This window comes from Athene noctua, chromosome 14 (assembly GCF_965140245.1).
Source record: "Athene noctua chromosome 14, bAthNoc1.hap1.1, whole genome shotgun sequence".
In the NCBI taxonomy this organism is placed as follows: Eukaryota; Metazoa; Chordata; class Aves; order Strigiformes; family Strigidae; genus Athene; species Athene noctua.
This window is the reverse complement of record NC_134050.1, coordinates 10,173,291-10,195,026: the sequence shown is the minus strand read 5'-3', so window position 1 is coordinate 10,195,026 and position 21,736 is coordinate 10,173,291. Positions and strand designations below refer to the sequence as shown.

The 21,736-nt window shown below is 43.5% G+C and overlaps 1 protein-coding gene across 2 annotated transcripts; it reads left to right on the top strand.

Moving 5' to 3' along the window:
- Positions 1-2,368: 2,368 nt before the first annotated feature.
- LOC141966101 (acyl-CoA (8-3)-desaturase-like) lies at positions 2,369-13,923 on the top strand. 2 transcript variants are annotated; one of them, XM_074918458.1, is made up of 12 exons: positions 2,369-2,596; positions 5,169-5,279; positions 5,569-5,766; positions 6,531-6,632; positions 6,803-6,931; positions 8,381-8,441; positions 8,559-8,635; positions 9,663-9,760; positions 10,118-10,214; positions 10,785-10,864; positions 11,284-11,409; positions 12,169-13,923. In XM_074918458.1, the coding sequence occupies exons 1-12, from the start codon at positions 2,402-2,404 to the stop codon at positions 12,218-12,220; spliced, it is 1,326 nt and encodes a 441-aa protein (XP_074774559.1). In that variant the 5' UTR covers positions 2,369-2,401; the 3' UTR covers positions 12,221-13,923. The 2 variants fall into 2 exon arrangements, with proteins under 2 accessions (XP_074774559.1, XP_074774560.1); XM_074918459.1 differs by lacking the exon at positions 12,169-13,923 and adding an exon at positions 11,774-12,162.
- Positions 13,924-21,736: the final 7,813 nt, after the last annotated feature.

Genomic DNA, 21,736 nt, shown 5'->3' with positions numbered 1-21,736 from the left:
TGGATGATTGAAGTAGCCTCCGTGATGTCTTATCTTGGGCTGAATCATCTACCGAGGGGAAAAGAAACAGAAACACAGATTTTATGTCAGAAGAAGCTTTGAAGGTAATTCCAAGGACTGTTGCATTAATTTGTCTGGGAAAATCAGACCAATAAGGTCTGAACAACCCTTATAGCTTCTGGTCCTGCTGAAATCAGAGGAGGCATATGAGGGGCACAAGCTGCAGTTCATCAGGCTCAGTGATGCTTTTTGTCTATTGTCAGGATCCCTTAAAACAAGTTTTCAGAGGTTTAAATTGGGTAGGAAGATAGACTTTTTTTTTTTTTTTTTTTTTTGATGTATTGTAAAGGAAAAAGAAGACTGACCATTGTCCCCCCTGTATTCATGATGAACAGTCAAACTGAAAATATCAACTAAATTTAGGACAATTATTCTTTTGTGCTATAGATAATCCAAAAAAAAAAAAAAAGAAGTTGCAATAATTTGCACTTTTCTGAATATAATGGTTAAATTTTCAAAGATGCTAAACATTTACTAATGTCTTTTATGGTTATGTTTGTGAGATGGTCAGCAGTCAACATACAAAGCAACTTAATTTTTGCTGAGATCGGGAGACAACCTTTTATTTCATGGGTGACAGTGCAAAGCTGTAGAAGCAGGGATGCCTTACGTGATGCTTTAGCGATGGCATTGTGAAAGGGAGGGAAATAAAAGGTGTTCGATCCAGTGTTTTGCAGGCATAGAATTCCGAGCTAGAAAGACGTGAAGTAGCAATCAGGTGATGTTCAGAACAAGAAGGGATGCAGTCTGGTGGGCCTTTGTTTCTATGGTTACATTCAACTGGAATTGCTGTAACTAGGTCAGATTGGAAGGTGTGAATGAACACAAAGAAATTCGGAATCCGTAATGAGAGTTCAGAGAGAAGACTGTTGCTACTAGGGAAAGCAAGAAGGGAGCTGAATGTGGAACTGGGCATTTTAATGTACATTTGTAATGTACGTGTCTGAAGTCCCACACAGATGGATCTGTCTATTTTAGCATCTTTCACTTTTTTAGCATTATTCAGTAGTCTGTTGTCTGAAGAATCATCTGCAGACCCCTATCGAGCAGGTGTATTATGTGGTACACCTGCAGTGACACCTTTCCTCCCTCTGGCTGCACATCCAGGCAGCAGCAGCCAAATGCTGCCAAAGGAGAAGAGGCTGTGGCAGCTGAAAGGGGGAGGCAGGACAGACGGAAGAGCGGGAGACATTTCCTGGAAAGGGGAAAGAAAACCAAGAGCAGGGAAGATGAGGCATCCTCAGCCCAGAAGTGAGGAGAAACAGGCTGCAAAAGTGGTCTAAAAAGCAGCAACTTGGGTGGGAATTGTACTGTCGAGCCTATGCGTCGTTGGTGTCTCGGGTCCTTGGCTTTTCTACTTTCTCCAAATCCTGTGTCTGGTTCAGGATATAATTTTTTAGGCTGCATCTTCACATGGCATGTAACATTGACCACCAAGCCTCTGTCCTACCCAACTAGCAAGTCATCTAGGACCAGCCACTTGATATTTTGATCCCTTTTTCATGTTTCTTACCTCCTCGGTAAGTAAACTTGGAATTTGCTCATGTTGAGCTACTTGATGTTCTCATCAGCCTGTTCATCTCCCTTGCGTATCAACTGTCCACCCCAGTTTGATACAATCAGAAAATCTATACGAAGGTGTGTTTGTCCCATTTCCCTGGTTGGAAGTGAATTTAAATAGCCCCGGCATCGACATTTTCAGGAATGCATCTTGTAAGTGGCTACTTTTTGAGCAAACCAAGCCGATGAGGTCTATAGGGTGCCCTCAGATGAGTTCACAATAATTTCATCCTGTGCCTACGGCTGCATCAACAGTATATTACAGCCGATAATTAATTACAGTCTGGACAGCCAGAGCTCATAGGATGGTTTGTGTTGGAAGGGAACTTAAAGCCCATCCAGTGCCACCCCCTGCCCTGGGCAGGGACACCCTCCACTAGCCCGGGTTGCCCAAAGCCCCGTCCAGCCTCGAACCCTTCCAGGAGGGGGCAAACTGCCTGGTGCGGGGGCCCGAAGTTTCCTCCTCTCCCGTGATTTCCCGCGCCGCACCCCGCCTGTCGCCCCGCTCGCGGTGTCGCGGTGTCGCGGTGTCGCGGTCCCGCCCGGGCCCCGCTCTCTGCCCTCAGCCAGCGCCGCCCGCCCGGACACCGCGCGGCCCCGTTAGGGGGCGGGCGCACGGCGAGCGGGGCCCAATGGACGTGGAGGAATGGAAGGGAGGCGGGGCTTGGGGGCTTGGGGAGCCAATGGGAGGGCGGGCCAGCGGGCCGGGTGTCGAGGGGAGGGCGGGAAGGAGCGCGGAGCGGGGGGAGTTCGGCCGAGCGCAGCCGAGCCGAGCCCAGCCATGGCGGACTCCGAGGCCGGCCCGGCGCTGCGGCGCTTCACCTGGGAGGAGATCGGGGAGCGCAGCGGGCGGGGGCCGCGGCCGCAGGAGCGGTGGCTGGTGATCGAGAGGAAGGTGTACGACATCAGCCGCTTCTGCCGCAGGCACCCGGGGGGCTCCCGGGTCATCAGCCACTACGCCGGGCAGGACGCCACGGTGAGCGGCGCGGGGGCCCTGCCCGGCTCTTGCCGGGCATCCCGGTGAGGGGCGGGACGAGGGGCGCCGGGGGCAGGGGTGTCCGAGGCGGGTCACCCGGGACAGGACCCCGGCGGGGAGCCGGGGCCGGCGGCAGCGGAGCCGAGCGCGGGGCTGGCTGGGGAGGAGGCGGATGCTGCGCTGTGACACGCGCGCCCCGTCTTAGCTCGTGTGGGCAGAGAAGCAGACGGAATTCTTCAAGGGAACGGTTTTTGAAAGAATAACAAAAATGGGCGCAAATAGGGTGTCCGCAAGCTGCTGTAAATGAGGGGAAGAAAACATTAATTTTTGCGCACATACAGTAAATTAGAATACTCTTTTATACATGTGTTAGCCACAGGTCAGATCTGAACAGAAACACCCGAAGGCATTCGTAGTGACACTGGTGTGCACAGACAGACTTATTTTTTTTCACGTATTTGAATGCATTCAGCCTCTTCCAACTTTAAAAACCCAGCACGATGTTTTCAAGAGGTGGCACTAGTGCAAAGTATTACTGAAAGTCGTATTTCAGGTTTTGGGGTAGTTCTGTTTTGTTTTGTTTTTTAAATCATCCATGTCTGAATGCCAGTGACTATTGCGAAGCGGGGTAAGCGTTTGATTTGGCAGCAGGGCGTGGGGTGATTTTGTCAGTGTATTTCCTTCCTTCATCTGCTTATGTCTTTCATGAAAGAAAATGCATTTCTCCAAAGGTAAGTCTTTAGACCGAAAGGCAGGTATGGGATGTTGAAGCTACCTCAAGAGTGGTTTTGATGGACTGTGTTTCAGTTCTGTCCCTGACAAAAAGGATGAAACAAGATCTAGTGCTTTCCCTTCACTTCATCACGCACATATAGTTTAAAGCCGAAGATAATGTGTGAATTTGCACAGTACATCATGAGGCCAGGATGTGCATAAGCACTTTTGAAGCCCCGTTGCCACTGTGCGATCAGAAACGGATCGGTCGCAGCACGTAGGGCTGAGCACAGTTAGATGGTCAGATTGCAGCCAGCTGCATTCTTTAGGCGTTATCATCTGTGTTACTGCTGGGTGCAACTGAACTGCTGACTGCTCAGGAACCTGAGCCAAGTAAATTCCAATTTTTCTAATCATTTTGTCCTGAAAATGTGAAGAATCAGGCTCCTCGAAAACAGAAAAGCTGGAAAGGGAAGTAAGATCATGTTTAGTTTGCTGAATGCCACTAGAGTGTTCTGATTTCTAGAAGGTACAATCAGCAGTCCCTTCAGCTCCTGTTAGGATTGCACTGCCAGGTTTTACAGCCTCCATAGAAGGGATTGGTCTAAAAGTGTGGTACCATCCTCCTCTGATCTGACCACATACTCCTCCCCGCTTTTTTTTTTCCTCTTCTAATGAAAAAATGCAAATGTACATTCTCCTCTTTCCCTCCTCTAGTCACATAAGTCTGGGCAGAGAGGATGCTACATCGGAAGTACAACAAGGCTGAACCAGAACTGGCAACATCAGCTGTTTTTTTTAACCCCTTTCTTGACTAGAGATATTTTAAAAGGACAATTTATTTAAAAGTTATTTTATTTATTTAAATTTATTTTTTAAAACCCCACAGTGATGATCTGCCACACAGGGCAGATATCGTCTCAGGAAAGAAAAAGCATCCTTGGGCTGAGAGAGAATGTAAAATATATACTAGTTTGGACACTGAGAGAGAAATATGCAAAAGGAGCTAAATGGGAGATCTTCAGTAGGAAATAGGTGTCAAACTCATGTGTGCTCAGGGGATTTGTAACCTAAATATAGTGATAGAATCTATAGTGATAATCACTAGTGATATTTTCACGTGGCTGCCTGGTTGCCATGGAGATCGACATTACATTTAAATGATAAAAGTAACTGATTTCCCTAATAAGGATCTTTTGAATGGTGAGGAGGAAAATAAAAGGGCTTTTCATGGAATTGTTCAGAAACATGGGGGGGAACCAGATGAGGAACAGGAGACAGGTAGCAAAAAATCAAAACTATTCTAGGAAGATGTGACAGGGTGGTCATTGGGGATTGCCAAGGAAGGATGTCTGGAACAACATGGGGCTTTTGAGAGTTTGGTGTGGGTCACCAGGAGCTGCCACCACCTGTTTTATCTTTCCCAGTTCAGATAGTGGATTCAGTTTTTGTGCTAACGTCTTGCCCTCCTCCCCAGTTAGACTTTCATTTCAGGATATGGGGCCTGAAGAATAATAAAGTGGAAGCTAAAGACAAATTAGAGACAGAGTTGTTGAGGTGATATATCTTGAGGTTCAACAGATAGGAAATTTTCAGATTCAGAAGAGGGGAGTGAGCCCATATTTCTTGGTGACCTGTACTTAACAGCATCCAGATAGAAAATGTTACAGAGATTTCAGCTTTGAATGATCGTTTATGGTCTGAAGAAGGCGGCAGGATTTGTGGCAGTAAAATCAGGTTCAGCCAGCTCTGTTAGATGGGTTGCTTTCTTCTGAGTCCATGATATCATGAAATAGATTTCTTTCGCTGCCACCTGAACGGTTGTTTTTCTTGTCTTGTTCCTATATCTGTATTTCAGGATCCTTTCATAGCATTTCATCTTGACAAGGCACTAGTAAGAAAGTACATGAGCCCACTCTTAATTGGGGAACTGGCACCAGATCAACCCAGCTTTGAGCCCAGCAAGAATGTAAGTATCTTAAAAACTTGGTATTTGGGGTGAAATTGTGTTATTTGACTTCTCTTACTGGCAGCCAGAATTCCCTGTACATAAAATGATAGTATCTTCTGGAATCACTATGTTGGTCTGAAGCTTCCCCTTCTCTTCACATCATCATTAGCAGCCCTAGTGAAGATTTGTCCCCAGGTGACCCTCAGCTTTTCCCCATTGCCACAGGGGATTGAGAGGGGAAACTGAGCTCCTCTTTGGGTTCCTGAGGCATTTTCAGACCAGCACATACCTTTGGGTCTCCCCACAGAAAAAGCTGGTAGAAGATTTCCGTGAACTCCGTGCAACCGTTGAGAAGATGGGCCTTCTCAACCCCAACCGCACCTTCTTCATCCTGTGTCTCTTTCACATCTTGGTGTTGGATGTTGCAGCTTGGCTCACCATCTGGTATTTCGGAGCATCCACAGTGCCTTTCCTCTGCTCTGCAGTGCTTCTAGGCATTGTCCAGGTAAGCAGCTAGGCAAAAAGAAGCCCCAGGAATTACCAGAAGCCAACCCCTTGAGACTTAGGTGCTCATTGCCATAAGCACGGGAGAAGTCAAAACTCTGTGGATTTCCCAAAATCCTGCTTTGCTCTGGGTTCCACCAAAGGGGCAAAATTACAGTGCCACGACATGCTGCTTTGGTAGAGCAGGCTTTGGCCTGCTTTTTACTTCCCATAGTCTGTCAAAGCCCTCCTTATTTCCAGCCTTCTTCATAGAGTGAAAGCCATGCTGCACTTCTGAGGTTCTGTGTGCCAAAACTCCAAGCCACTGTGTTCCCATGGGAACTTGCAGTGAGTTAGAGGAGAAGGCAGAGCAGCTCTCAAAGCCCCAGCTATTTCTCCTGTGGCCAGCTGATCCCCTTGGAATTACAGTACTCAGAGGAGGCAGCAGCAAGCTGCTCCTTAAAGGAGACTTTGTTGCTGATTTCAGTGCAGTTTTGTAAGAGAATAAATGCTGTTTCTGAGCTCCATTACTTTTTTTTTAAATTATTTTTTTCCTTCTGCGTGAAAACCACTATCTGGGTCTAAAAGTCATTAGACAAAGTCTGGACTGCTGTGGTATGTAGTACAAGAGAAGTGTTTGGACTGGGACTTAGTGGAAATGCTCTCTCTATCCAGGGGTATGTTGTGAGGAGCGTGGGAGTGGGAGAAGAGAAAGGCCATTTCTGATGCAGAGACTCCTGACTCTTCTTTTTTTTCCCTAGCAGCACTGTTTTTTTTTAATTCCAGGCCCAGGCTGGCTGGCTCCAGCATGATTTTGGACACCTTTCAGTCTTTAGCAAGTCCAAATGGAACCACTGGGTGCACAAGTTTGTGATCGGCCATCTGAAGGTGGGCACTGAGTGCTGAGAGGGACTGCGAGCGCCTTGCCCGGCTCGCTCTGCGGTCAAAACCAATCTCAGCATGAGAAGAAAGCAAATGCAAGGAACTACTGGGGAGGGAGGACTAAGGGCAGAAGATACAACTTCTTTACGGCACTCTCTTCTCATCCCTTCCTGCAGGGAGCACCAGCCAGCTGGTGGAATCACCTCCACTTCCAACACCATGCTAAACCCAACTGCTTCCGAAAGGACCCTGATGTTAACATGCACCCTTTATTTTTTGCTTTGGGAAAAACACTCTCTGTAGAGGTGAGACCTGATGAAGGCCGGGAGATTACAGCATTAGGATTCAAATTCGGAAAGTTGTAGAGAGCTTGGAGACTAGTGAGGAGTTGGTTTGGTCAACGAGCTGTCTCAGTATTTCAGGAATTTGGAGAAGGTGCAGCTTGACATTAATGGCCTTTGAAAAACAAGAATAAAAAAGACCCTGATGGATCACTAACTTCCATATACTTAATAGTGCAACCATTTTTTATGGTTTTTGCCCTAATGCAATCTTGCTATGGGTTGAAATTTTCCGAATTTATTCTGTAGATTTAAAACAAAACCACCAAAACTGCTTCTGTAAAATGCAAAGTACATCCAGAAAATGGTTTGAGCTGACCTGCTGTTTTATATAGCGCTACAGTGCCTTCAGCTAGTGCCTAATATTCCTTAGTAATATTTCAATGCTTCTTAGGCTTTTATATTCTTAAAATGTTGATATAAGTTATTTTTGGTATGTTTTAAAATAAGAATGAAATGTTTGTCACAATTACAAGTTCATATTTCTCTGATGAGAGACTTGCAGTTGAATGAAGGTAAGATTGGAACTTGTTCTCTTTAACAAGACCAGCTTTAACTAATTGTAGCATTCTGGGAAATGAAGCAGTGGATGACAAGCAAGGACTATCTGTAACATTTACAATTATTGACAGTAGGTGTCCGACTGGGTCCCATCTGTAGTCCAACTCTGTTTCTGAACTCTGAAGTTAATTGAATGGCTTTAGCATTTGCCAGTCCTTTAAAAAAATAGTTGTATAAACTCATAGTCTCACCTGGCTTAAATGCTCTGATTTGCATTGAAATTAAGGGAGGGCTGCTATCTGGAATTGGTTTGGGCATGTACAGGGATATAATGGAGTTCCTCAAGGAAGTCAGTGACGTGATCTGTTATGCTTATACAGTGAACACTGAAAAATTATCAGTCTCTGAGGGAGGATAATCTATTCACTCCTGTTCCTGTGGACACAGTTTAATGTCTCGATGCTCATTTCTGTGCTTTGGAGATTAATTGCAAATAGGCGGGAGTTCTGCACACTGTCATCTTTATTAATAGTATCACAGGTTTTTCTTTTTTTCTGAAGCTCTATATTGACAGCAAACACTTCTCAGGGCCTCGTGTAGTTTTTAACTGTTGTGAGGCAACTGTGCCCTCTGCAGGGAAAGAGCTTCCAGTGCACGCCGCTGGCTGGTGCAAGGGACTACCCAGCCTCTTGTGCATCCGAGACAGGGGTGAAATCTTATCATAGCAGTCAAAGACTGAAGTCCCAGGGGGTAGTGAAGCCAGTGATATGGTGGGTGCTGGCGTGGTTTGATAGGACATCTATTTCAAAGGTTAGGAGGTACCTATGCATTTCTTCGAAAGCATAGGTAGGAGTGTATGCACAAATGTCTTTAGCTATCTTCACAACCAGAGTAATTTGCTTATTTTAACAGCTTGGTGTACAAAAGAAGAAATTCATGCCTTACAACCACCAGCACAAGTACTTCTTCATCAGTGAGTAACCCTACCCTTTTGCAGTTCTATGGACACTCAACCCTTTCCTTTTCCAGTCCGTCTCACTGGGATAAAAGGGCACAGTTAATGTCTCTGCAATCTATTTCTCCACTCTAGTTGGTCCTCCAGCTCTGGTGCCTCTTTACTTCCAGTGGTACATATTCTACTTCGTGGTACAGCGGAAGCAGTGGGTGGTAAGTCAGCTCCACGTTGCCAGAGGTGACTTTTTTTACAGATATATTTCAGTGCAAGAAATTACTGGGAGGAACTCTGAGCTCTGCATCTCTGTGGCAAGGGGTGTGGGTATATGATTTGGGAAATAATATCTCTGCTGTTCTGCCTTAGTCCAGACTGTGTGAGTGAGAAGCATTCCTCCTTCTGCAGAATTGATGTTCATACAGAACTTGTTCTTCAGGTAGCAGAAGAGTCTAGTTTAAGGGAGAAGTAGTCATTCTGACCACTCTTTTTTGTTTTCCCAAACCAGTACAATAAAGACTTAAGGGCACAGAAAAAGGGGAGAAGTAGTAGAAAATGGGGGGTGTTGGAAGAGGATGCAGTGTGCCTCCATTTTGTAAAATCATATATTAAAAATCAAGTAGCTTTCAGGTAGCCTAAAACTGAATCCTCACGGTTCAGTGTGAAGTGGAATAGGGGATGTGTTTTCACACATTTCACAGTTGTTAGGAAGGCGGTTTATTAGGGGAAAATCTAGGATCTTGAGAAATATAATGGCTTTTAGACTTTAGAAAAAGTGCAGAAAAAAGATGACTCTTCTCTGAGATTATGGAGATACAGGGTTAGAATCAAGGCATCCTTGCTGGTTTATTCTTGCCTGGGAGATGGGACAATCAGGAGAACATGAACAAAAAAGGATGAGATGGAGGTAAACCAGAGCTTTTTATTCTTTTAATTGTCTAGGCTTTTGGTTTTCTCACTGCTTCTTTTCTCTTTAGATCCAGAAGAAAATGTGATACTTTAGAGCATGTCCTCTCTAGTGTCTGCCCTGTGCTGGGCTCGTAAGACCAGGATAATTCCCAAGCACAGGAATGGCTGGGGAGTGACTGTGTGTCAGACTGCTTTGTGATGGGGCCGGGGAGGAAAAATCTACCAGTAGAAGATATTATGGGAGGTTTTAAAAGGAGTGCCACATAGAGTGGATGGTAAATTTTGAAGCCAGTAATTCCCTCACTTAATGAAGTTTTATCATTCCCTATACTACAGGACCTGGCCTGGATGATGAGTTTCTATATCCGATTCTTTCTCACCTACTTGCCCTTACTGGGGGTGAAGGGTATCCTGGGGCTTCATCTGTTAGTCAGGTATAATTCAACTTTCAATTCCTCCATTTTCTTTACCTAGTTCCTATCAATCCTTTGTATCAGCTTTTCTTCAGCCCTTTGGTTATCTTTCTCATTGCTCCCTATTCTCTCTGTCTCCTTATGCCTTTCAGCAAGACAGAGGTTGTTGTCTGTCAGGTATGTGTCCTCAGAAGGTAGAAAGTCTCTGCATAGAAGGTCGAAGGTGTGTGTAGGTCTGATCTGCTGACCAGATCTTTGGGGTTCTTTGTGTTCGTTATATCAAGCAGTGGCCAGCTTGTATGTGTACAAGTGTTTTGTACTGCCTTGTTATGGCATAATGTGAGTCAGTAATGTGTTTGTCTGTGTTTGCATGCACAGGTTTATAGAGAGTAACTGGTTTGTCTGGATTACACAAATGAATCACATCCCGATGCACATCGATTATGATAAGAATGTGGACTGGTTCTCTACCCAGGTAAGATCTTCTTTCCTGAGACCTGTGACTTTGAAGGTGAGAAGTTACAGTTCTGGGCATGTAGAGAGCTGATCACAGAAGTGATGGGAACTGAGAGAGGAAAACACAAGCAGCTTGTCCTCACTGTGTGAAGTGACTGATTATGCAAAGAAAGAAGGTGCAGAAGTGGGATGGAGGCTTCAAATGCTGAGCATAGACGCCTCAAGGAAAATAATTAGAGATGCTACAATGCTCTTCAGATAGAGAGCTTTGAAGGATGCAGGTCTCTCTTGTGTGCTCTGTTTTATTTTTCGTTCTGAAGCCATTACACAGCTTTTTTTTAAGTGGGAGAGATGAAAGTTGTGGTTGTTTTGCCTATCTCACTGGGGAAGTTCTGTTCTAACTAATGTCCCTAACAATTGTATATCAGCATGACCATCTCGTGTTGACTGGAGATAGCTCTTGGGGTTGCTGTATTCAGCCAGGCAGCACTTGATAAGCAACTTGTACCTGCTTACTGTTGTGTTTGGCACATATAAGAGAACGGACATTCCTAAAACAACACTTAAATGTTACTGTTTTTTCTCTCAGCTCCAGGCAACCTGTAATGTTCATCAGTCCTTATTCAATGACTGGTTTAGTGGACACCTGAACTTCCAAATCGAGCACCAGTGAGTTGAAGCATGGGTTGGGGATGTGGTTGAATTTCAAGGAGTTCTAGTTACACTGGCTCTGAAGAGTCTACAAGGTCCCTGTCCCTCGATCAGTTAATCTAAGAACAAAAGATAATGTGGGTCAGTTTTGTGCTCTTTGTGTGGGGATGGAATGGGAACTCCAAGTGATGGGTCAGAAAATTTTTGGAGCACTGGTGAGCACCAACACTGCTTCAGATGTGAGTAGCATGGCAGGGGGGTGACACTGGTTAGTACAGACACTGCCTGAGGTGACACGAGAGGGACCACTACAGAGCAGTAGTGGCTGTGGGCACAAGGGGAGGTCGAGGCACTCCCAGGCTTAGGCACAAAAGAGGGGCAGGGATTCTGTGGGGTGATGATGGACGCCAGTGAATCACCATGTTCTTTTCCCACAGCCTTTTTCCTACGATGCCTCGACACAACTACTGGAAGGTGGCTCCTTTGGTGAAGTCTCTGTGTGCCAAACATGGTATTGAGTACCAGTGCAAGCCACTGCTGACTGCCTTTGCTGACATAGTGCAGTATGTATTGACCCACTGCATTTCCCAAGTAAAGGGTTTCCCAGTATTATGGAATGAACAAGTGAGGGACGTGGGAAGGGGAGGGGCAGCCAGCTTGGATCACAGAAGTTCTGTGAAGAGCTGTAGATAGTAGAGATGACTATAAAAGGGATTGGCACTGGTTTCAGTAGCAGCAGAGAGGTGTCAGTAGGAGTGACCTAATGGAGAGCTCCTTTTCTTCAGCTCTGAAGAGTCAGAGGTCGGTAGGATGCCAGGTCTGGCACTTCTGTCCCCAAGTATGCTCCAAAGAAAGAGGTGTTTTCATAAAGATGAGTTTGAACTGTCATTCATTCTTTCTCTTTTCTTTCTTTCTTTCCCTCCCCAGATATTTCTTAATCCATTGAAAAGTCATGTGACTCTCTTCTGCCATGCTTGCTCCTTTTGTTTTCATCCTAAGGTTTTTTTGTTCTAGCCTTCCAGTCTTTGTGTGATGTAGCCCCAGTGGTTTAGTTTTTCTTCATCTTTCCAAAGAGCTGTAGTCTACATTGCCATGACTCTGAAGATCTCTGAGCAACCTGATCTAGTTGAAGATGTCCCTGCTCATCGCAAGAAGGTTGGACTAGGTGACCTTTAAAGGTCCCTTCCAACCCAAACCATTCTATGACTCTATGATCTCCTTTGCTTAATCTGTAGATGGGAATTCTCCCCCCAAGAACTCTGTTCCCTGGATGCTGTATTTCATTACCTCGTTTCTAAGGAAATGTGGTTCTTTCTTGGCAGCTCTTTGAAAGATTCAGGGGAGCTCTGGCTTGATGCCTACCTACATAAATAAGAAGTTGTGGATGCTTGCAGAGGAATTCCCCACCCTCGTTGCCTCCTATGGTGGTCACCATGAAGATACTGCACAGAGGAGAGAAAGCTGGCTAAGCCAGAGGTGGGGAGGTGGTGCCACTTTATTCCATGGATGAATGTGATTAATATGATTTTTTTTTTAAAAGATGTGTTCTTAATTATTCTTGTGCTTCTTTCATTCCTCTTCTCTGGTGCTGACTTATGGGGAAAAGCTGAATGGAGGAAGTTATGTTCCAGCAAGCTGGAGGCAGCTTTGGGACTGGGAACAGATTCCTTTCTGTCTGGTGATACTTCATTTGCTGAGTATATAGGAGGGAAGTCTCTTATCTAACATAGGCATTTGTGAGGTGACTCTCATTATGACTGCAGTAAAAAATTGAGACAGTATGAAATCAAAGAACACGGAAGTTAGTGAAATGTGGAAGCAGTAAGGAGTTGTGTAGGTACAGTATTTTGAAATACCTATATGTGATTAACAGTGGCAATAGAAGTGCCCAAACCAAGGGGCAGTGGGGAGCACGCAAGAGCCCAAACCAATTTGCAGGTATGTGGGTGAGGCAGAGAAGGTGCAGGCAGCAGTTCTGTAGGAGTAAGCATGAGGAAAAAAGATCTAATTAGAGCCCTAATTGAAGTAGAGAAACAGGAAAGCAGAGGTTATTCCACAGGCATGTAGATGTGAGAGCTCAACATGCCATATTCTGTGGGAATGCTGCCCTCCACATCCTTCCTGTGGTGAAAGCCTCTGGGTTAGTCGCCCATTGGTGACCTCCCATGGAGTCTCCACGAGTGGTTTCCACAGTGCCATGCTTCTGAGTGTTACTGAACCTGCTATGGAAAGGCAGAAGAGACAGAAATATGGCACGCCCATAGTCAGGATCCTTACAAGGGTGACTGAGGAAGCAAAAAGGTAATTGGTCCGTGGTCACCTGAAGCTTCACTCTTTTTTGAACCTCTAAACTGATGAGTGATTTGTTAAATGGAGAGAACTCCTGACTTCTGGCCCGTGGAGCAGGAGGTGTTCCTGTCTGAGCTGCAGACAAATTTAATGAAGGTGTAAAAATGTTAGGGGTTGGGGTGCTGTTTAAATGCACTGAACTTCTCCATCAGCAGAAGTCAGCAGGCTGCACACCCATAGGCACACACCAGCCAGTACATTGCTCGTCTTTCTCTCTTGGCTGATGTGCCTTCAAAACAACCTCAAGAGGGCATGTACTCTGTGATTTATTGGAAATTTAATTAGCCTTACTGCATTTCCTGGTGTCCTTTCCTTTGCCACACCAATGTTACAGATGCCAAACAAGGATATAGCACCTGGCATATCACTAATGAAGATGGCTCCATCACCCTGTTACCTCAGGGATGGGTGGCTTAGTTTCCAGAGGGATGGCTGATTTTGAGGAAGATACGGTGCTTTTTCTGATTAACTTCTATAAGGAGGATGGCTTGTGAGGGAATGGAAGAAAAACATCTTCCCAGGCCAAGAGTGTTGTTAAGCACAGAATAAAATTGTAATGAAAATAATAAAATAATCATTAAATCATTGATACCTGTTGATAGAGACCATAAAGGAAATGGGCCTTAGTTACTCTTTTACCTTGGTTTTTCCTGCTCCTTTTCTTTCCCTGTTATTATTAGAACTGTTGGTGGAGGAAAGTCTAATAATAAAATTCCTTATCTTACCAAGTGTTGCTGTCATCAGCGTAAAATATGTCTGCACAAGAGTCTACACTTGCTAAAATGTAGAACAAATGCCTTTCCCCAGCTGCAGAGAGAGAACTGTCATAAACCTCAGCATTTCTATTTCGGAGGAAGGGAATCAGCTCTGTCCTTTTTTCACTTGTGTGAAGTATGCAGTATAAGCAATTAAACCAAAATGAATCCTACCAAAACAAAACCATACAGCAGTTCTTCATCCAGAATGAGGAGAAAAGGAAAAAATGAACTCCCCCGACTTCTGGAAGTTGCATTTCTTCATATGTAGCAAGGTCTACACGTTTTGTGGAATCAGGAGCTGTTCTGTAAGGACTTAAATTCAGCAGGTTATCAGCTCTCAGATGAAACTTCAGTGGCACTGCCAAAAGTTCCCTCTAACCTTGGAGTGTTGACCCTAGGCCACAAAGGGACAGAAGACTTGTGCTAGTCAGGAGAGCTGTTTAACATCTCAGCTCTGTAATGGAATCCCCCAGGCTAGACTCTTCATGCCTACAAAGAAAGCTGGAAAAGTGGGGAGCTGCCTAAACTAGACAAGATAAAAAAAGACTGAAGACAAGGAAGTCTTCAAAAATCCTCTAGAGGCATTCCGTCTCCCTAACTCGAACTTCACAACTCTGAATTATGTCCATCAGGTAAAACCACACAGAGTCTTCTGGTAGCAAGAGTGCTTCCATCTCACATTTTGGCCCTAATTGCTAGTTTTGAGAATAAAGTTAACTCCTGATCTCTTTCTGTGGCCCAGTGAACCTTTAATTTGGACATGCGAGTAGAATAGGTTCAACAGGCAAGGAAGGTACTCTTCCTCTTTTGTTAGGACAGGTTTTCAATGATCTCTGATAAAAGAGGGAACTGAGCCTAAGCTTCACTGGTTGCTGGATGCTGGTGCTCTAGCCACAAAGATCCTTTACAAAAGTGCAGGTACTTCCAACATGTTTTGAAGACAGCTAAACTTCATTTCAGGTCATGAAGCTTTGAAAGTACCAGAGGGATTGTGACAAGTAAGGTAAGTAGAAGAAATGCTGCTTAAAGGTCAAATGGGCCATAAATGTTCAGCAGTGTTGAAGTGCTTGGTGTTTCCCAGCAAGTGCCTTTTTTTTATTTTAATGCCCAGAGTCAGAAAAATAAATAGCTGGATGTTTAACTTTGAAAATTCAAATAAATGTAAGCTACCCCCTAGGGCTAGGATGATCTAGGAATTAACAGTTTTGAAGAGAATAGTGTATCTAAGTTCCACCTTACTGCCTAAGACTCTGGAAACCTTTGTTGTATTTTCTCTGCCACAGTAAAGAGGAAACTTCCACAGTACAATAAACCAATTGCCTGACTAACAAGGAAAAATAATATGAGAACTGAATCACAGTCCTAAAGGGTAAGAGCAAAAGGGGACCTGAATCACCAGCAGATCTGCATTTGTTGTGTTTGCTTGAAGTTCTCCAGGTGTACAAAAGCTCTGCAGGAGAAAAAAACTGTATGACAACTTTTTCAACTTCTGTGGTTACTCTGGGCTGTTTAGAGTCCACAGTGGCAGATTACTCTGAGACTTCTCATTTTACAACAATATTCAAATGCAAGTCCAAAACCCCTTTCAGGTTCTCTGAACATGCACTGGGATATACCTTTTTGGACTAAGACCACCAGCCCCAAGTTTGCCATTTAGTGGAAGTCCTCTGGCTTCACAGTTCAGCCTTAACACATGGAACCTGAACATTGTGAAATAGCCACATGATGGCAGTTAGACATTAGAAGGGAAGGAGGACATCCAGTCTCACTGGGAACTGAAGCATGCGTGTTTGAAGGCTCTGCTCTTGCTGTTATCCTACTTTTCACTTAAAGGAAATAAAGATTAAATCAGCTGAAAGCAACTTTTGGCTGCTGTGAGAATGGAACACCTAGAACTCACTAGCCAAAGCGTTATATCCCCATCTCACCCTCTGTAATAGGTAAGACTGCATTAAAATAACCTTTGCCTGTAAGCAGGAGTAGCTTGTGGGGCCTTTTGCTTTTGGGTCTTTATTTTAGTTCAGCCTAAGCACTAGGAAATGAAAGGTATGCTAAATATCTAGTATAGATGTAATAGAGAAAAATTCATTCTCTCTGAAGATCTTTCTAGTCGATGAGATCATGAGGTAGTGGAGACTCATTAATAATCTTCTGTCTGTAATTGTTCAAAGCCAAGTGGCCACTAAGGTGAAGTTTTGTGTGTGGCATTCACACAGCCTGTACTTACATGCTCTTTTTCTGCCATAGTTGTGGAAGGTTAGGCAATTAAGTATTTGAATTACATGGTATAAGGAGAGATTTAATGAATAGGATAATTGTTAAAAACCCCTGGCACTGTAGCAAAGCTTATTTAGGGATGAAGGCAGAGCCTTTACACCCAAGGTGAAGGCTGTTAGTCTTCAGCTTCTCCATGGGATTTAGATGTTGGGAGAGGATATAGTCCCCAAAGGCATTCAAAGGAGAACAGATTCATCAGGCACTTGCATGGGGTCTTAAAAACTGCAGTCTGAGGTTCATAAGGCTTTGAAGATTATCCAGTTAAGTGGTGTATCGTTGGACAAAGAGGTGAATTCAGCCCAGAATAAATTACTTTTTTAAAATCAGGGAAGAACATTTTCAGCAATGGAGTAGCTGGAATTATAAAAATGTCAGTGTGATGTTAAAATAGTTAAGGGTGATGGGGCAACTGGAAGAGGAAAATGCTGCAGTTTTCCCCTTCCCAACACCCACTCTGGATTTGCAATCCTTGCCCAACCCATGCATCTGTTTGCTTCCATTATTCTGAATTCCTGATCTCCATCTTCGGAAAAGAAGGAGAACTGAAGATGACTGTAGGTCCATATAGGATAAATAATGGATGCAGCTGAGCCACTCAGAAACAGGATTTATTGCTTCTCAAGATTTCTTTTAGAAGGAATATAAAAAGATTTCTTAACAGGTCAGGTGTAGAAGACTAATGGATTAATGCAATACTACTCATGGGTGGGGAAAGAAAGAGGATTACGTTACACTGGAAGAGAGTTCATTGGCATGAGTGTGGTTTCTGTGTGATGTACATCTGCTACATGGTCTAATATTAAGTGTTCAGAAAGTGATGAGGAATTTCTACAAAGTTTTGAAACATCAATAAAAATTAACGCACTGATGAGTGCTTATATGAAAGGCTGATTATGATGGTGTCCTTTAGGCAAAATAGTTTGCTTCTGTGAGAAGTAGCAGTTTTGTAGAGTTAGAGGATCAGATGAGAAATAAAATGAGAAATTTTACAGCAGAAAGTACTTCAATATGTTGGTGATAAAGAAATAGTAGCTGAAATGTGAATTAACACCAGTTCAAGCTATAAAGAACATGCAAATTCTTGGTATCAAGCTTAATTAGCCCAGTGTTCAATATAGCAGGAGCAGTAATAGATTGTCCACTAAGGGAAATATGAAAATTCAAGAATAACTTAATTTTCTAGCAGATGGTTCCTTGTAAACAGTAGCTGTTGTTTGCTTTGACTCAGGAGATCAGGGTAGTCCTGTGGGCAGTATTATCATAATTGGTTCATCTCCTGCATAATAGACCTTTTGGGATGATCATGAGTGCTACTAAAACAATCATTTAGATACATAGCCAGATAGAATGATAACTTCTTCCAGCAAGAAAAGGTGCAGATGTCATAAAAAGTGAGTTTGAATACCTTTCCAGGTTCATCTCACAATCAGTTGTGAAAAAGGAACAACATGAAGCAATAAATGCTGGATGTTGCCCTGGTAAAAGAAAAGGGAAATTAAGATGCTGCCAATGAGCTCGGGTTTGTCTGGTCATTGTCTTGGTCATTCTGAGGTTCTCTTTATTTTATTCTCCCCTCATCCAAGAGGAAGGTCAGAAACATGTGACTTCATTTGAAACTAGAAAGTTGCAAATATTTCTGTCTTGAGCAAGTATTCCAAAGTTACTGAAACAGGAATAAATTAGGGGGAAAAGCCTGCTGGAGTCTAATTCAGATTCCAGAACATATACTCTGAGTAGCTGGTTCATGTTATGGTCTATGTCTTATAGAAAAATTCTGATTCTTGAAGAAAACTTTGCTTCTGAGAGAGCAACATTAACTAAAATAGCCACCACCCGTAATTGCTGTGAGGCAGAACGTGTCAAGGCAGGGATAGACTATGCTAGATTCCTACAAGTTGCGTCATCAGATGCAAGACTAGAGGCAGAACATGTGGAATATTTTTTTTGAAAATAAAGAATTTGCAAAATTGTTGAATTCATATCAGAGCAACAGGACTCATCAGGTTTCTCTTCTGTCTTAGTTTGCTCAAGATTTTTGTATGGAAGGAACTGAAACCATGGTGTACTCCAGCCTGTTGTACCTGTCAGTGAAGAACTTGTCAGAGAGAACCAGGGTGATGTCTGGCCTAGGAGCAGAAGGAGTTGGGGCTCCCTGTAATACGGTAGGAAAGGATTGCCTTGGCAGTGCATCGGTCTTCAAAGACTATCTTAGTGGGGGTTAAAATTCTTACTCATGCTTTTGAAGCATGAATAAGACTCATGCTGGTTCAGACCATTTGCTATAGAATTAACCAAACCTGGGAAGCTGACTTCCTGACAGATGGATGTTCTAATCTCAGAGTTAAAATGGGATCTAGCATGATGTCTTCTTGATTAAAATGGATAGCTGCTGAACTCCTTGTCATAAGACAGATCTACAAGTCCTATATATGAATCTAAAAAGCCGTACACCTACTCCACACTGCTTCAAATTTTAGGGTAGCGATGAAGCCTTAGTTTCTCCAGGGATGAAGAGATCTGCACAGTTATGTTTACTGAATGTGGCATGCTACCCCAGGAGACTACATACCTTATGGGAAACCTGGATGGAGAAAGTGGAAATAGGTTGACATTGGACAGACCCTGCTCCTGCAGAAGGGAGCAGCTGATGGTCTGCAGTATGGTCACTAGATTGCATAGAGAAACTACGCAATAACGTCCAATAACACATTTGATTGCCCAGATATGAAATGTCCTGGTACACATTCTGGGAGGAAGCATCACACAGAGGTAGGATGCCGTATGGTTTTCAAAATTTAAAGAGAATTTCACCACAGTTTTTGGAGACATGTCCAGAAGTATAATCAATTTGACGTTGCCTAAAAACTGTCTCAACAAAGAGCTATAGTCAGCAAGAACTCAGGAACAAACACAAAGAGCTCTAGAAATAGGACAGGAATGGCGTGCAACTTCAATGCATTAACTACAAACTGGAGAGTTACAAGGTTACTTACAAGGATTGTAGGTATTTGCCTGATGGTTGAACATTTTTCTGCTGCTTGACCATTTTCCTTTATCAACCAGATGTTCATGTACAGATCTGGAGTATCCTTTGTCTCTTGAAGTGAGCCACTATCAAGACTAGCTTGATGCTGGAGACCTGTGAGGCCATGCAAGGATCAGATGAAAGCACTCTACATTGGCAATTCCTTAAGTATTCTTGTATTTTTAACAAAGAAGGGGCCTGTGTTCTTGTTCTTAGACCCAAACTGCAGCTGGAGTCTTCTTGCAGGCAGCTCTTGACCTCTGCTGAGCTATATGTCAGCCCTCTTAGACATATAAATACACTGCTCACCTGCACCTGAAAGCATTTCTACATGCTTTCCTTGTTTTCAGAGAGGTGCAGCTGATTGCCCTCATTAGATGATGATAGTTCTTACCAAAAAAATTTAAAAGCAAAACAAAGGCATCAGAAAAATACCAAGCAGTAACGTGTTGCTGCAGTCTAGGGTCCCTTGGTCCTGAACATGCTAGACCTCTGTCCTTTTTCCATGATACATTTGTCATGTACCATGGAATGTCTAGAAATGGATCTAGACATTCCAATTTTTGTCTGAAGTGGTAGAGTAGCTCGTGGCTAAAAGTTATGATCTGTCACCAGAGATAACTGGCAGGTAGGAGTATATGTGCACCCACATCAGAGCTATGTGCCCCAGCTTAGCTACACTGGACTGGAGCCTTGGCTGCTTTTATTTAAGAGCAAAGTTTGAAAAATGAATTAAACTAATCATTACAGTCAGCTAGAGTAAGGAGCTCTGACATGAGCGTGGAGATGTCTTAGAGTATAAAAACTTAGGGACTTACGTCCCTAGCAAGGGGAGGAGAAACAAACTCAGGAGAGAATTTCGGATTGATAAGGAACTACCTGTGAGGTAGATTGGTAATGCAAAGAATAGGAAAAATGTCATGAAAATGCAAGTAGGAATTGCTAAAGAATATTAAAATTTGCAAAAGAAATTAAAGCAAGTAGCTAAAGCTTGTTCATATAAATGAAAAATATGACTAACCTTGTGGAGAGGGTAGGATATAGAAGTTTACGGTTGATGCACATCTCTGAGTGAAAATGTATATGTTGTCCTGCTAAGAATATGCACTGCAATATGTGTCTGAGGAAGGACAGTGTTGGAGGCAGATGGTGAAGGCCAGAGAATTGAATTATGGTCAAACAGTGCAGGAGGCAAGTTGTTGCAGGACTCAGAAGGTGACCCAAGACCCACAGGAAGGACAGAAGGAAGAAGGTGCTCTGTGTGTGGTCTGTGGAACCACCATGCGTGGTTTATTCCTTGTTTATGTCACGTAGTTCCTAATTGGTGTTGCACAAGTCATTTATTAAAATAACTTTCAAGCATGGTCATCTTCTGCAGTTTTTCTTTTGTGGATTCACAATTTCAGATAGACAAAGCATTCAGAAGTGTGTCGGTGGTCAGTGGGTGCTCCTCACTGAACACAGAAAATGCTGCAAAAATGCTGACTAGTCTGAAAAAAAAGCCCCAAATATATGACAGTGGGAAAACAAAATGGGTTGTTACAGGCATTTAACAATATTACCTTAAATCATGCTGTGTATTTTTTCTTCTGTGTAACAATATATAATGCTACCCATGAGCTTGAGAGAGGGGCTTTTTAACAGAGTGTACAGCTCATAAAGTAGATGTTCTTCATCCAGTCTTGCCCAGGAGCCTCCCTTGGTAGGTGTTTTCACAGTACGTGTGACAGGCTCCATGAAAAATTTAGTTTCTGTAGAAAAGCTCGTTGGAAGAAGCATAGATGTCATCCTTGTATGACAAAATTACTCAGAGGATTTCTCTGGAAAAAGAGATTTTCTTAGAAGCAAGATGCTTCAGTGTGTCCTTGGTACTAGGTTGTTTTTTTTCTGGATTACTCTGTGCTGTGCCAGTTTATGTGCAATGGATTAAGCGTAAACTGCAAACATTTACGTGATACAGGATAAAAATGTTGCTGCAATAACTACCAGTTCAGCAGTCACGTACTGGCTTTCTGGAACTCTGGAAAACTATGTCAAGTGCCTGTGCAAGGAGACTCTTAGTCACAAAAGCAGCGATGTAGAATAGCTCTGTGCAAGTGTAAGAGCTCCCAGACGCGTATGACGGGGTTTTGGCAGGTGTGTGGGTAGTTGTTGCAGAACACTGAGCACGGTGTACGTTCGCCTTAACGGATTTCTCAATAGTTTCTCTGGGTGAGCATGACTATGGCTTTCACTATCTGTCTGGGCTGTTCCATGCAACTTTGAAATGTGTTTGGTGACCTGGATAATAGAGACAGAGACAGCTTCTTCTTTCAACTTGCAAAAGGACTTGTTTGAGGCTTTTTAATGTAATGTAATGATGGGCATTACAGGACCCTCTGGATGGGATCTGATGCTGAATGAAGTCAGACATGAAACACTATGCACACTGTTAATATGGAGGACACTTATTTTAGAATTCCCAGATTTTATTTGTCTAAG

Bases quoted from the DNA above. Each gene is read 5' to 3' on its own strand.
- LOC141966101 (XM_074918458.1), top strand. From the start codon at position 2,402: ATGGCGGACTCCGAGGCCGGCCCGGCGCTGCGGCGCTTCACCTGGGAG. The intron at 2,597-5,168 runs GTGAGCGGCGCG...TCTGTATTTCAG, and splicing joins ACGCCGGGCAGGACGCCACG to GATCCTTTCATAGCATTTCA. The intron at 9,761-10,117 runs GTATAATTCAAC...TTGCATGCACAG, and splicing joins GGGCTTCATCTGTTAGTCAG to GTTTATAGAGAGTAACTGGT.